Here is a 14,072-nt window from a genome sequence, read left to right on the forward strand (position 1 = left end):
CACCCTACAGAGTAGTGAGCTAAGTACTCTGTAGTACTTGGCACTTACTTGTAAATACTATCTTGGATTTTTAAGAGTGATTGGAGTAGAGATAAAAAGTAGGAAAGATCTAAGGAAGAAATCGCAGGGAATATTAACATTCTAAGAGAACGTCTGAGAGTGTCCGTGGTATTAAGGGAATATCAGGTAGAGTTCCATCAGAAGAGTTTTAGATGCCATAGGAAGAGTGAGGATGCAATTAGGGGTTTTTATTTTTATTTATTAATTTCTTTTAAAGATTTCATTTTCTTATTTGACAGAAAGAGGGAGAGGGAAAGAGCACAAGCAGGGGAAGTGGCAGGCAGAACTGAGCAGGAAGCCTAATGCGGAGCTCGATCCTAGGACCCTTGGGATCATGACCTGAGCCAAAGGCAGACACTCAACAGACTAGTCTAGGCCACCCAAGCGCCCACAATTAGGAGTTTTTTAGATAAGCAAATTCAGAAGAGCAGGGGATGAGATACAGTGTTGGAAGAGGAACAGAATAGACGAGTAGTGAAAAGTGTGAACAATGTGTATTTTCCCAAAAAAGAAATAATTAAGGGGGGAAATTAGCCAAGTCACTGCAGTTATTTATAGAAATTGTGCATGTTGCATCCAGTGAATTTATTATGATATCCTTGACATTGTATATTCTCTTCCAATAATAATAGGGCCCAACAAGTATGATGGCCTACTTGATTATTTCTGGGCTACTCCTAACTCGACTTAGAAGACCCATTGGTAAGATGACAATAACTGAGCAAAAGTATGAGGGAGAGTATAGGTTCGTTAATTCCCGGCTCATCACAAACAGGTAAGAAGAAATGTGTTAAATTTAGCTGTACTAAAACTGTTTTTATGGATATTGATGTCATATAAGTTAACTCCAAAATGTCTGGGAGACACTGTTACCAAAATTGTTTCTTTATTTACCTCTTTTGAATAATACATTATAAAAAATACCAGTTTTATAAAGTAGTAATCCTTAACATTACTCTTTTTCTTAATTGTGTAGTATCCCTGGTTCACCTCCTCATCTCTTTTATTGACTAATTTTCTGTTAATTTCACTTTAAACACACTCAAAATACATTCAAATTCAAGTTTACTTATAATATTTCTTCAAAGAAAATTCTATCTCAGTTTATCCACAAATACTTTTGTTTTGAGACTGTGTATGCTCAGTAATTCAGTCTAACTGCACATGTGTCTACCTATTTTCCTGATAGTTTCCAAAATAGGAAGAAAAACTATTAGGCTCTGGAGCCAGCCTGATTAGTTTCAAAATCGGCCTCCTCTTCTTATCGATTATATATTATATGACTTCTGGCAAGTTAGTTATAGCTTTACTTTTCTTGTTTGTAATAGAGAATATAGGACTATAAGTATTAAATATGAAATACATACAAAGCTTCCAGCCTAAGTTTTGATATGTAGTAGGTACTCGATAAATTTTCTCACGTATTGATCTGTAAACTTTAAGTCATTTTGAGGGTCCTAATCTTTATGGAGACCCTAAAGCATTTACAGAACTACTTAGAAGATTACTTTTTTAACAGTTCCTTCTTCCTTTGTTTCCTTATATTGCTAAAATGGTACCAGTTTTAAATAGAGTTCAGTGCCTTAGGGAGGCGGAGGAACAGATTTTTGGTTAAGTGGAGAGGTGATTTGCCAAGTGAATGAAAGATGGTATCAGCTAGAATGCTTTCTTTTGCAAGAAACAGAAAACCCTGATTTAGGTAGCAATAACAATAAGGGCATTTACTACTTGACATAAGAACTCTTAAGGTAGCCCCATTCCAGGTACAACATGATCAGGGCTCTGGTCCTTTGATGTTCTCTTGGCTCAGCCCTCCTTTGTATGTTGCTGCCTTCCTCAGCCTAATTTTTCTTATGATCACAAGATGGCAAAAGCAGTTTCAGATCTCACCAGCCCTCCTCCCCTGTAAAAAGCCCAGAAATAAAAATAGGCCATTTCTTCAGGAGAGCAGGGAAACTTTCCCAGAAGCCCCACCCTTGACTTTGTTTCACCTCTCTTTGGCCAGAATGATCAGTTGCCCTTGCCTGAAGCAATTTGGCTTAGACCAAAAGGAACTCATCATTCCTTATAGATGGGGTTGAGGCCATTCCTAAACCCTTTGGTGCATAGAAAGGGATAAACGGGTAGCTAAGAAAAGTGGAGTTCTCTTACATAAGAAGGTTGTCGTGGAAGAGAAAACAGTGATGGATAGGCAGCCATAATATTCTGGGTTATTTTTGCCCTTTCAGGTTTTAGATCGGGGCTAAAATGAGAAGGAAGTAGAATGCTTTTCTCATCTTCCATGGGCTTAAACATGCAGAGGGGTTGGAAGGAAGTAAGAAAAGTAATATAGGTATAAAATTATTTGTTAAACCGTAATTGTGATACCCTGGGTCTCTGTGTTATTGTGTCAAGGAAATGGTGAAACACATGTCAAACATGATTCATCTTTATACAAAGTTAATTTTGTTTGAAAGGGTTGAGGTAAGAGCTACCTTGCTTTTGTAATGGAAAAGATGCAGATATATTTTGGAGTAGAATATTAAATTCACATACATTTTTAAGGGGAAAAAATAGACTTTGAAGATTGGCTGTTTATCGAAGGCTTTTTAACTGTACCCTATAGACTACTGTGCACATCTTTACTTTTCTCTGCTGTAAGAGTTATTTTCCTGGGATTTTTTACATTGTACTGAATTGGGAGTGGAATGTCAGATATGAGTTATAGTCTTAGCTGCTTGACTTGCTAGCTGTAAGACTCTGGCAGACTTTTCTTAACTACAGTGTCTTCATCTGTAAGAATGCCCTTTTTTTTCTAGTCACGATTCTTGTGGCCCTTATGGACCCATTCAGGCCAGCTCAAGAAAAGGGGGGTTGTTGTGAGGGTATGGTGAGATTCCCAGCATAAGAATGACTGTGCAGTGACTGTCCAGGGCTCCTGGAAGCTGGCACTGTGAAGTCATTCATACTTGGTTTGCTTTTCTGTCTTTCAAAGGCTGTATGTCATGGCATCACTCCATAGCTTCTATTAGCTGTTGTTTTCTCTTCTCCCTTCTGTAGGGTCTGTATTCCATTTGTCATCTGTAATGGCTGTCCTAGCCCTACCTTCCTATACATCATAGCAACCTCCTTCTTATTTCTTATTAAAGAAATTAAATTAATTTTCTGAGAACTAGCCCAGCACATCTTTTCTAGCTATATATGGCATATGCAACATGTGGCTCCTGTTCAGTCTGATCCAGTTTAGGCATGGATTTCTTTGCCCTCTAATCAGTCAGGCAAGGAGCAGACTCTCAAGTACGGGACTGTGGCCAGACGCACCCACTAAGCTTACAGTCTTAAGTGTCTTTTATATTTATTTAATGTTTATATATATGTTATATATATAAACATAAATATATTTATATTAATATTTAAATAAAGTATTCAGTCATCAAATACTGTATTTCAATTATTTTTCAGGTACCAGTAATATCGAAATTAATTACTAAATTATTTTCTTTAATAGTGAAGAAATTGCCTTTTACAATGGGAATAAGAGAGAAAAGCAGACAATCCACTCAGTCTTCCGAAAGCTGGTAAGGTAGCATGCTTGAGACTCATGTATTTAGGGAAAAAAAATTTTTTTTTCTTGGCATTTGCTGATGTATATCTGTATCTATCTATATAGGTATATATATATATCTTCAATCTCTAATCTCTAAGATATTTATTTTTAAGTAACTGTGAGTATTTTTATACAAAATAAAAGAATAAAAACTATCATGCCAGTATATTGAGCTGCCCAGTTATAAAACTAGGTTGATTGTTTAAAATAAAAGTCAGTGTATTTTTAGAGTTTGCTTAGAAGTTTTATTTAGTGATAAATTCTTTTGTTTCTGTAGCATTCTTGAAGATACTGTGATGGTTATGTTTATTATTTACAGTAGGGATCAGCAAATTATTTCTATAAAAGACAAGATAGTACATATGTAGTTCAGACTTTTCAGACCTTATCGTCCGTATTGATGCTCAAAAGTAGCCATATACTCCAAGGGAAGCAAAGGCAAAAATGAACTCTTGGGACTTTTCAAGATAAAAAGTTTTTGCACAGCAAAAGAAATAGTTAACAAAACCAAAAGACAACTGACAGAATGGGAGAAGATATTTGCAAAAGACATATCAGATAAAGGACTAGTATTCAAAATCTATAAAGAACTTATCAATCTCAACATGGAAAGGACAAATAATCCATTCAAGAAATGGGCAGAAGACATGAACAGACATTTCTGCAAAGAAGACATCGGGATGGCCAACAGACATATGCAAAAGTGCTCCACATTACTCAGCATCAGGGAACTACAAATCAAAACCACAATGAGATACCACCTCACACCAGTCAGAATGGCTAAAATTAACAAGTCAGGAAATGACAGATGCTGGCGAGGATGCGGAGAAAGGGGAACCCTCCTACACCGTTGGTGGGAATGCAAGCTGGTGCAGCCACTCTAGAAAACAGCATGGAGGTTCCTCAAAAAGTTGAAAATAGAGCTACCCTATGACTCAGCAATCACACTACTGGGTATTTACCCTAAAGATACAAATGTAGTGAAATGTAGTGATCCAAAAAGGCATGTGCACCTGAATGTTTATAGGAACAATGTCCACAATAGCCAAACCATGGAAAGAGCCTACATGCCCATCTACAGATGAATGGATAAAGAAGATGTGATGTGTGTATATATACATACACACAGTGGAATACTATGCAGCCATCAAAAATTTGAAATCTTGGGGTGCCTGGGTGGCTCAGTGGGTTAAAGCCTCTGCTTTCGGCTCAGGTCATGATCCCAGGGACCTGGGATCAAGCCCCACATCAGGCTCTCTGCTCAGCGGGGAGCCTGCTTCCTCCTCTCTCTTTGCCTCCCTCTCTGCCCACTTGTGATCTCTGTCTGTCAAATAAATAAAGAAAATCTTTAAAAAAATAATAAAATTGAAATCTTGCCCCTTGTAGCAGCATGGATAGAACTAGAGGGTAGTATGCTAAGTGAAATAAGTCCGTCAGAGAAAGACATTTATCATATAATCTCCCTGATATGAAGGATTTGAGAAAGAAAACAGGATCATAGGGGAAGGGTGGGAAAAGTGACACAAGATGAAACTAGAGAGGGAGACAAACCATATGAGACTCTTAATCTCAGGAAACAAACTGAGGGTTGCTGGAGGGGAGGGGGGAAGGAATGGGGAGATTAGGTGATGGACACTGGGGAGGATATATGCTATGGTGAGTTCTGTGAATTGTGTAAGACTGACGAATCACAGACCTGTACCCCTGGAACAAATAATACATTATATATTAATTTTTTAAAAAGGCATATACTCTTTGTAAATAAGTAGGTGTAGCTATGTTCCAGTAATACTTTTTTATAAAAATAAATGGCAGGCTGGATTTGGATTGTGGGCCAGTTTGTTGACCCTTAATTTAGAGTTAAAAACATTGTTTCTTATGAAAACTATACATATATCAGTTTTTATTTTCTTGCCATTTGGAAAATTAGGAAAATTCAAGTAATTTTATTACTTCATATAAAAGATATTGAGTGCCATCTAGATGCCTTTGCTTATTCCAGGTGCTAGTAATAATAGTGGTGGACATAACATACAAAATCCTGCCTCCAAGGAGCTTACATTTTAGTGGAAGCTTGTGAAATTAAATCTATATTAAGGTGACTTAAAAAGCTTAAAGAAATAGACATTTTAAATGATTTCAGGGCACCTGGATGGCTCAGTTGGTTGAGCATCCAACTGTTGGTTTTGGCTTAGGTCATGATCTCATAGGTTGTGGGACTGAGCAGCACACCGGGGCTCATGTTCAAGAGGATGTCTGCTTGAAGTTTCTCTCCCTCTGTCCCTCCCCACCTCACATATGCTCAAGTTCTCTCTGTCTCTCTCTCTCTCTAAAATAAATAAGTAAATCTTTTTTTAAAAAATGAATTATTTTAGACTTTGAATTTTTTGTGTTATTTAGATTTAATACGACTGAATTTTGATAGTGCTGAGAAACTGCATTTAAGGTAATTTTCCAGGGATCTGCTGTTATATCAGCCCACTCTTCACATGGCTTACTTACTCTTACCTTTAGATTTTAGCCCCAAAGTTAACAACTTACTGTGGCCTTGCTTTTCTCTGGTTAGTCTGTCTGAAATGGCTTCCTCCAGTTCCCAATTTAATGATCTGTTTCTTTAAAAGATGTATTGCAATTTATAATTATCTTATTTGTTTCCTAGTTTGTCTTGTTTCATTAAAATGAAACAAGATGGGATTGGGAGGGAGACAAACCATAAGTGACTCTTAATCTCACAAAACAAACTGAGGGTTGCTGGGGCGAGGGGGGTTGGGAGAAGGGGGGGTGGGATTATAGACATTGGGGAGGGTATGTGCTTTGGTGAGTGCTGTGAAGTGTGTAAACTGGGCGATTCATAGACCTGTACCCCTGGGGATAAAAATAAATGTTTATAAAAAATAAAAAATTAAAAAAAAATGTATACTTCATGAACTCAGAGACCTTTTCTGTTTTGTTCATTGTATCTCCAGCATTGAGCACAGCATGTAACAAATGGCATTCACTGATTAATGTTTCAGTCATTGTGCTTTTACAAAAGATAGGAAGAGGAGGCCACCCTGTACTCAGAAAACTCACATTTTAGTGGGGGAAATAGTAAATAACAACTGACTATTTTATATGCTTTTAGATAGTCATGAATTCTATGATCAAAATTAAAATGGGATGACATGGTACAGTGTGATGGAGTGGTTGCCTCGCTATTTTGGGTAGGATGGCAAGTAGGTCTTGTCTTTTTTTTTTTTTTTTTAAGATTTTATTTATTTATTTGACAGAGAGAGAGATCACAAGCAGGCAGAGAGGCAGGCAGAGAGAGAGGAGGAAGCAGCCTCCCCGCTGAGCAGAGAGCCCGATGTGGGGGGCTCAATCCCAGGACCCTGGTACCATGACCTGAGCCAAAGGCAGAGGCCCTAACCCGCTGAGCTACCCAGGCGCCCCAGGGAGGTCTTTTCTTGAGGTGACATTTTATCAGAAACCCACATGGAATGAGGGAATTAGTCACAAAATAAAACTGTCTGGGACAGCAACAGTATTCCTGACAGAGAACAACAAGAGGAAAGCCTTAAGGCAGTTTGAGGAACCAGTAATTCTGGAGCTGAGTGAGAAGGAACATGGAAGCAGATGAAGTTTATGATGGAACCCAGTGCCAGATCATGCAGGGCCTTGAATAACCTGATAGATGCAAAATTTGAGAACACTGAAAAGGCAGAATATAAAACATTTTTTAGACTTGTAATTTTGAGGTAGAGTGTGCTTGATTAAAGCTACAGACTAGGGCTGTACAGCCTTGATGAAATTAGCACTTGGTTCAGATCGAGTGTAGTAAGATTCTTAAGGAAAACATAGACCAGATGTCTCCAGCTAAAGCAAGGCACTGAGTGCCAATCTAGACTGTAGTGTTTTACCTAAATTAGCTCATCCTTCTGTGTTATTGTTGTTGTTTTGATTATTGACCATTTTTACTGCACGATGTATCTGATAATATTATGAAGTGTATATCTGATAATATTGTGAATACAGTATTATATACAAATGATACCACATTAACATTTATATGTAATTTCCATTCTGTTTGCATAAAAATGGTTTCATGAAGTATTTGACATCTGCTCTGTGATAAGTATTGTACATGAAATGTGATGTACAGTATAATCAGAAATCAGACAGTATTTGTGGAATCAGTAAATTATACATTTTTAAAAAATTTTCAGTAAGTATTTGTGGAATAAATAACTCATGCAGTTCTTTTTATTTTCAGGGTAGATTCATTTTCTTATGTACACATATAATACATATTTTATTGTTTTTGTTTTCTGCCAGGTGGAGCATCTCCATAATTTCATTTTGTTTCGGTTTTCTATGGGCTTCATTGATAGCATAGTTGCCAAATGTAAGTATGCTTTCAAAGAAATAGTGGAATGAAATTTATGGAGAAAGTGAAGTATTATTAATGTTTAAATTTTAACGGTTTTGTTTCAGATCTTGCCACTGTTGTTGGTTACCTCGTTGTAAGTCGTCCTTTCCTAGATTTGTCTCATCCTCGACATCTCAAGAGTACACATTCAGAACTTCTAGAGGTAAAGTATTAGTAGTCATAGTCATAATAAATTGAAATTTAAATATAAAAACAAATAAAAGGTAGTTTTTAGTCTTAGAAATACAAGTGAAAACTAGTATTTATTTCTATTTAAGGATTACTACCAAAGTGGAAGAATGCTTTTGCGAATGTCTCAAGCTCTGGGTCGGATAGTTTTGGCTGGCCGTGAGATGACTAGATTGGCTGGGTAAGTAAGATTAGTAATACTAAGCAATTGCAGAAAATAAGTTTTAAGAATATGTTATACTTAATGATTGTGCCCAGTTGAGGTTAAGATAAGGGGCAACGGAAGCCCCATTTCTTACTCCTGCAAGCTGATTTTGATAGACAAATTAAGGAAGATTTTTCTCTGAGATTTTCATGTTTCCTTAAGAGCTGTTTTGAGTCTTCAGCCAGGTTAATGGTTCTCAAGCTATTTGCTCCATGGACAGTAGGATTTAGTAAGTTAGAAAATGTTAAGTCATGGCAGTCTATTCTGAATTCATGGGAAATTAAGTTAATGAATAGAATTTTTGTATTTGAACTTTTTTGTCCTCCACTGTATTTTTTTCCTCTTAGGTTTTTGAAACTGGCAACCTAGCAAAAGATAAAGATGAAGTTGATTTTAATGGGGAAAAAAGTGAAAAGTCACTTTGTGGTGTCTGTAGATGCAATTGCAAATATGGTCATTCTGTTTAGTAAAATTGTTCTTAGAGCATAATATGGAATTAAGTATTTCAGTATTTTAAACTCTAATATAAAGGGCTTTGGTATGGCATAAAAGAACACCATAATGTAAAAAGTACATCTAAAGAAATTGGATCATTTCAGATCCTTCCCAGACCTGTGACTCATCCACATATTTCTTCTTTATTCCTCCTTTTCTACGGCAATTTAAGTCTTCATGGCAAAATGGAGTTGATTGTCAACTACTATGAGGAGTCTTTCTTGAGAATATAGACATTCTTCCTAGTTGTTAATAACTTTTCTTATGCCTTTATGGTTCATGGTAAATGGGGTGCTTCTCTTCCTTCAGGAGGTTTCTGCTTGATTTCCACAGAAAATTTCTCTTTTGCTTCTTTGATGCAGATTGCTTTCTCTTTGACCATCATGTTATTTAATTTCCTTGATATCTTGGCATGAGTGTTGATTTCTCTCTCTTGCTTCAATGATTTCTATCTCATATTAAGAACACTTCAACTTTTCTCCAATTTTGGAGTAGGAAAGAGAGGAATCTTCCATATTCTTCCATGTTTGCAGGGAATTGGCATATGTGTAATAAATGCCTTCCTCACACAAGAAGACTAACTTTATACCTGGCTATCACTCACTCCAGGAGGAGCTCGGTCCATACTTCCTATGTCTGTAGAGGGTACTAACTAGTACTAGCCCTTGTGTAGTGTCTACTAGAAACCTTTAAATTCTAGTGGCAAACAACCTTCTTGACTCAACTGTTAATGAAGTAATTATGTCTTGAGGTGAGAGCCTATGAATCCTCTTCCCTTATCCTCATCCTGCTGTCCTACTGAAACATGATAATAAAGCATGCATACACTATCACTCACACTTTATGATGAAGAAACTTCTTTTAGGTTATTTCATTTAAACTAAATTATAATTTTTAGGAATTTCAGTTAAGTTTGAATAAAAGTTTTGAACTTATACAATATTGTATGTCAGTTCCATCTCAAATAAGTAGCAAAAATAATAGTAAAAGATATGATGGCCTTTGGAGTTTTTTTTTTTTTAATTTATTTGAGAGAGAGAGACAGTGAGACAGAGCATGAGCGAGGAGAAGGTCAGAGAGCGAAGCAGACTCCCCATGGAGCTGGGAGCCTGATGTGGGACTCAATCCCGGGACTCCAGGATCACGCCCTGAGCCGAAGGCAGTCGTCCAACCAACTGCGCCACCCAGGCGTCCCGGCCTTTGGAGTTTTCATTATGACTTTTTTTTTTTTAAATTTCAGTTTTACTGCTCGGATTACAGAATTAATGCAAGTATTAAAGGATTTAAATCAAGGCAAATATGAGCGCACAATGGTCTCGCAACAGGAAAGGGGTAAATATGAATGCACTAGTTCCCATAGTTTAAGTTTTGGCTGACATCCTGTGATGCTCTAATACTTATTTTCCACTTAAGGTATTGAAGAAGGAGCACAAGTCATTCCGTTGATACCTGGTGCTGGAGAAATCATCAATGCTGATAATATTATAAAGTATGTATAGGAAAAGTTCTTTAGCACCATAAACATTTGTTAAACCATGTAGTGGCATTCTCTTTCAGCTATGTTTGCTTAATGTTTAATGTAAAATTGTAATTTTTTTCGATTTCTTCTGTAGATTTGATCATGTTCCTTTAGCAACGCCAAATGGAGATATTTTGATCCGAGATCTTAATTTTGAAGTAAGTTACTAAATGATTGTATATAAGCTTAGATTTAAAATGTGAAATGAAAAGCTAGTCTAATATTGTAAAATAACTGTAAGGTTGACTTAGTCTCTGAATCCACAAAATTCTTTTAAAAAGTAAGTCTTTGAAATACTTAGAAATCTACTTTTCTTGGGGCACCTGGGTGGATCAGTGGGTTAAAGCCTCTGCCTTCGGCTCAGGGCATGATCCCAGGGTCCTGGGATCCAGCCCCACATCCGGTTCTCTGCTTGGCGGGGAGCCTGCTTCCTCCTCTATTTCTCTCTGCCTGCCTCTCTGTCTACTTGTGATCTCTGTCAAATAAATAAGTAAAATCTTTAAAAAAAAAAAGAAAGAAAAGAAAAGAAATCTACTTTTCTTAGTTGTTATGACTTACAAAAAAATCTTTTGCAGATAAAGTCTGTCTCAGAAGATATAGTTGATTGTAATCTCTAGTGGGAAATGAATATTTAAACATTCAATATAATTTTAGTTTAAGTTCAAAAAAATTAGAGTTAGGTATTGTTTTGATTGTGCAGGAGGCTCTGTCCCTATACAAACCAAATATAGACTCTGCTGTCACGGAAACAGTGGGAGAGCAGAACAGTAGCAGTGGGATATATCTCATGCTCGGTGAAGAGGGATGCTGATTCAGTCTAGTCTCTTAATCAAATGGGACTATGGCAGACCCAATTAAAAAGAAAAAGAAAGAGGAGTATTTTTGTATATTTGTAAGACACTCCCAGACCCAAGGGTTACCATTAGGATATATGTCTGTTACGACTTTATGAGTAGTTCAGATCAGAAAATCTTGACGATTAGTAATAGATTCCTATCATGTAGGCCGTCTCCCAAGTCTAGAGCCCACTTGATACCACTTCTTTAGAACTACTCTGTTCAGTACTTGGCTGGATCTCAGGACTCCGGGGCCACTGGGATCATGACCTGAGCTGAAGGCAGACACCTAACTACTGAGCCACCCAGGTGCCCCCAGTTACCATTTTCAGTGAGACCTGGCCTGACCACCTTAAAAATGTAACCTCCCCTACCAACTCCCAAATTTCCTTACCTTGATATATTTTTTTCTCCATAGCACTTACTTTCCAATACACTGTAATTTACTCATTTATTGTGTGTATTCTCTATTATATGTCTCTCCTACTAAAATGTAAGGTGGTAAGAGCAGGTTTTGTTTTGTTTTGTTTAATTAGTGTAGCCCCATTACCTAGAGCAGAGCCTGACTGTGAGCATTCAATAAATATTCACTGAGTTAAATAATAGGAATGTAGGGCCTCAACAGTTAATGAAAATTGTCAAAGCAGGTTCCACAACCAGAGTAACTCACATCTTTGTTATCTTCTTTCCTTCTGTGATACACTGCTGTGTGATACTGTGATACTGGAATTGTAACCCAGATTTCTGATTCTTCAGAGTTTATTAAATACTTACATGAGACTGTAAGCTCAGAACTTAATCACATTTTCTCATTTAACGTTACATTGTTGCAGAGCGATTTGGTAGCACTGGTAAATATTTATAATATATGTAGACTTCTAAGAACCTGATCCACAGAAACATTTCTCACTAATACATAAATTCGCTCACTGGTTCTGGTTCATTGCAGTATTATCCAAAAGAGCAAAGCAAAATACAAATGACCTAAACAATGAACAAAAAGGAAGTTTTTAAATAAATTATGGTACATTCTTAGAATGGAATACACTGTAGGCATTTAAAAAAATAGAATGGGGGCATCTGAATATACTGACTTGGAAGAATATTTGTGATATATTGTTAAATAGTAACATGTAGCACATATATCGTATGATTCCATTTTTTAAAAACGAGACCATATACACACATACTTGTTTTTGAGAATCCTCAAAATTTATAAGCTGTTGTTCTGTATTCTGATTAAGTTGATTTTATTCAGTGATCACATTTATAGCTAAAAAGAAAGCTTAGCATTAGCAAAAAACAATTTGACTGTAAGGAAATGTTCACTGAGTATATATTCACTATAAATTCATAGACTGATTTTCTTTCAGGTTCGATCTGGGGCCAATGTTTTAATTTGTGGCCCAAATGGCTGTGGGAAGAGTTCACTTTTCCGTGTTCTTGGTGAAGTAAGTACAAGTTGGTCTCAAGATTTTGTGGTCTTGTTTTGCCATACAATCTATCACATTGTGAAATTTACAACTGCTTTTCTCCTCACTCTTTTTCCTTTTATAGTTATGGCCTCTTTTTGGAGGACGTCTAACTAAACCTGAGAGAGGAAAGTTGTTTTATGTTCCTCAGGTAAGACGTTGTTTGAGTTATTTTGTAATCTTTGATGTAAAGATCTTTTATTTTTTAAAAGGTCACTTACAAGGATTTTTGCTCTGTCACTATCAGAGACCTTATATGACCCTTGGAACACTTCGAGACCAAGTGATATATCCAGATGGAAGAGAAGATCAGAGAAGGAAGGGGATATCTGATCTAGTAAGGAAATGTTTATGTCTTAGATCTACTGGAAATACTCCATTTCAGATTATTTATCTTAATCAGATTAGTTAAGTATTTTAACTGCCAGGTAGTTTACCCTATCCTGTAAAAACTTCTAAAACATTGTCATTACTTATAACTTTCCAAGTGGAAGTAAGATGTTAACTACTCTGCTTAAATAAGGCTTAGTGAGTATTTAACCTTGTCTCTCATCCTTTAATTATGTACAGTAGTGTTATTTTATTTAAACTACTAGATATGTTTTGTCAGAATTAGTATAGATAGGAAGTGAAGGTTCAGGGCTATCTTTGTGTCATATCCTTTTGTGAAGTGATATTGGCAATAGAATTATAGTGATTGTCATTTAAAAAATAAAAGCAAGATAGAGAATGTTGGCCTACATTATGTTTGATTTCATCTTTAATCATTGTGCTAAAAGGTACTAAAGGAATACTTAGATAATGTCCAGTTGGGTCATATCCTTGAACGTGAAGGAGGCTGGGACAGTGTTCAGGATTGGATGGATGTCCTCAGTGGTGGAGAAAAACAAAGAATGGCGGTAAGTATACTCTGAACACATTGCATGACAGTGTAACTGGTTGCTAAAAGTCACTTTTAGAGTCCAGTATTTTGATTATTTTTATTAATTGATTAATTTAAAATTATTATTTTAGTCTTTTTATTTAGCAACTGTTATAGTACAGATTAGTTTAAATGATAATAGAAGTACTTGAAAATGTATAACTTGCATTTGCATTTAGAATTCTTAAAAATTCATAAGTTTTCCAATTATATATTATTAATCCATTTAGGATTAATTGAAGTGGGGGAACCTTTTAGCATATTGATCCTGGGTAATATGGTAGTCCAAGATGTCTTAATATCTTTTCCCTACTGACCCCTCACTTAAGCTGTTTCCTCTGAAGTTTCTGAAGGTTTAGAGATGATCCACTCTGTGTTCC

The 14,072-nt window shown here is 36.3% G+C and overlaps 1 protein-coding gene across 1 annotated transcript in view; it reads left to right on the forward strand.

Annotated features, from left to right (window-relative positions):
* The window catches only part of ABCD3 (ATP binding cassette subfamily D member 3), a 76,360-nt gene that overhangs the window by 49,414 nt on the left and 12,874 nt on the right, over positions 1-14,072 (forward strand). Inside the window, exons 9-20 of the mRNA XM_044238719.1 lie at positions 693-835; positions 3,548-3,617; positions 7,961-8,030; positions 8,120-8,217; positions 8,333-8,424; positions 10,184-10,275; positions 10,357-10,432; positions 10,557-10,620; positions 12,672-12,749; positions 12,856-12,921; positions 13,018-13,107; positions 13,550-13,669. Coding sequence (XP_044094654.1) covers positions 693-835; positions 3,548-3,617; positions 7,961-8,030; positions 8,120-8,217; positions 8,333-8,424; positions 10,184-10,275; positions 10,357-10,432; positions 10,557-10,620; positions 12,672-12,749; positions 12,856-12,921; positions 13,018-13,107; positions 13,550-13,669 — 1,059 coding nt within the window. The remainder of the gene's footprint in view (positions 1-692; positions 836-3,547; positions 3,618-7,960; positions 8,031-8,119; positions 8,218-8,332; positions 8,425-10,183; positions 10,276-10,356; positions 10,433-10,556; positions 10,621-12,671; positions 12,750-12,855; positions 12,922-13,017; positions 13,108-13,549; positions 13,670-14,072) is intronic.

The sequence above is a fragment of the Neovison vison genome, chromosome 2 (genome assembly GCF_020171115.1).
Source record: "Neovison vison isolate M4711 chromosome 2, ASM_NN_V1, whole genome shotgun sequence".
Lineage (NCBI taxonomy): Eukaryota > Metazoa > Chordata > Mammalia > Carnivora > Mustelidae > Neogale > Neogale vison.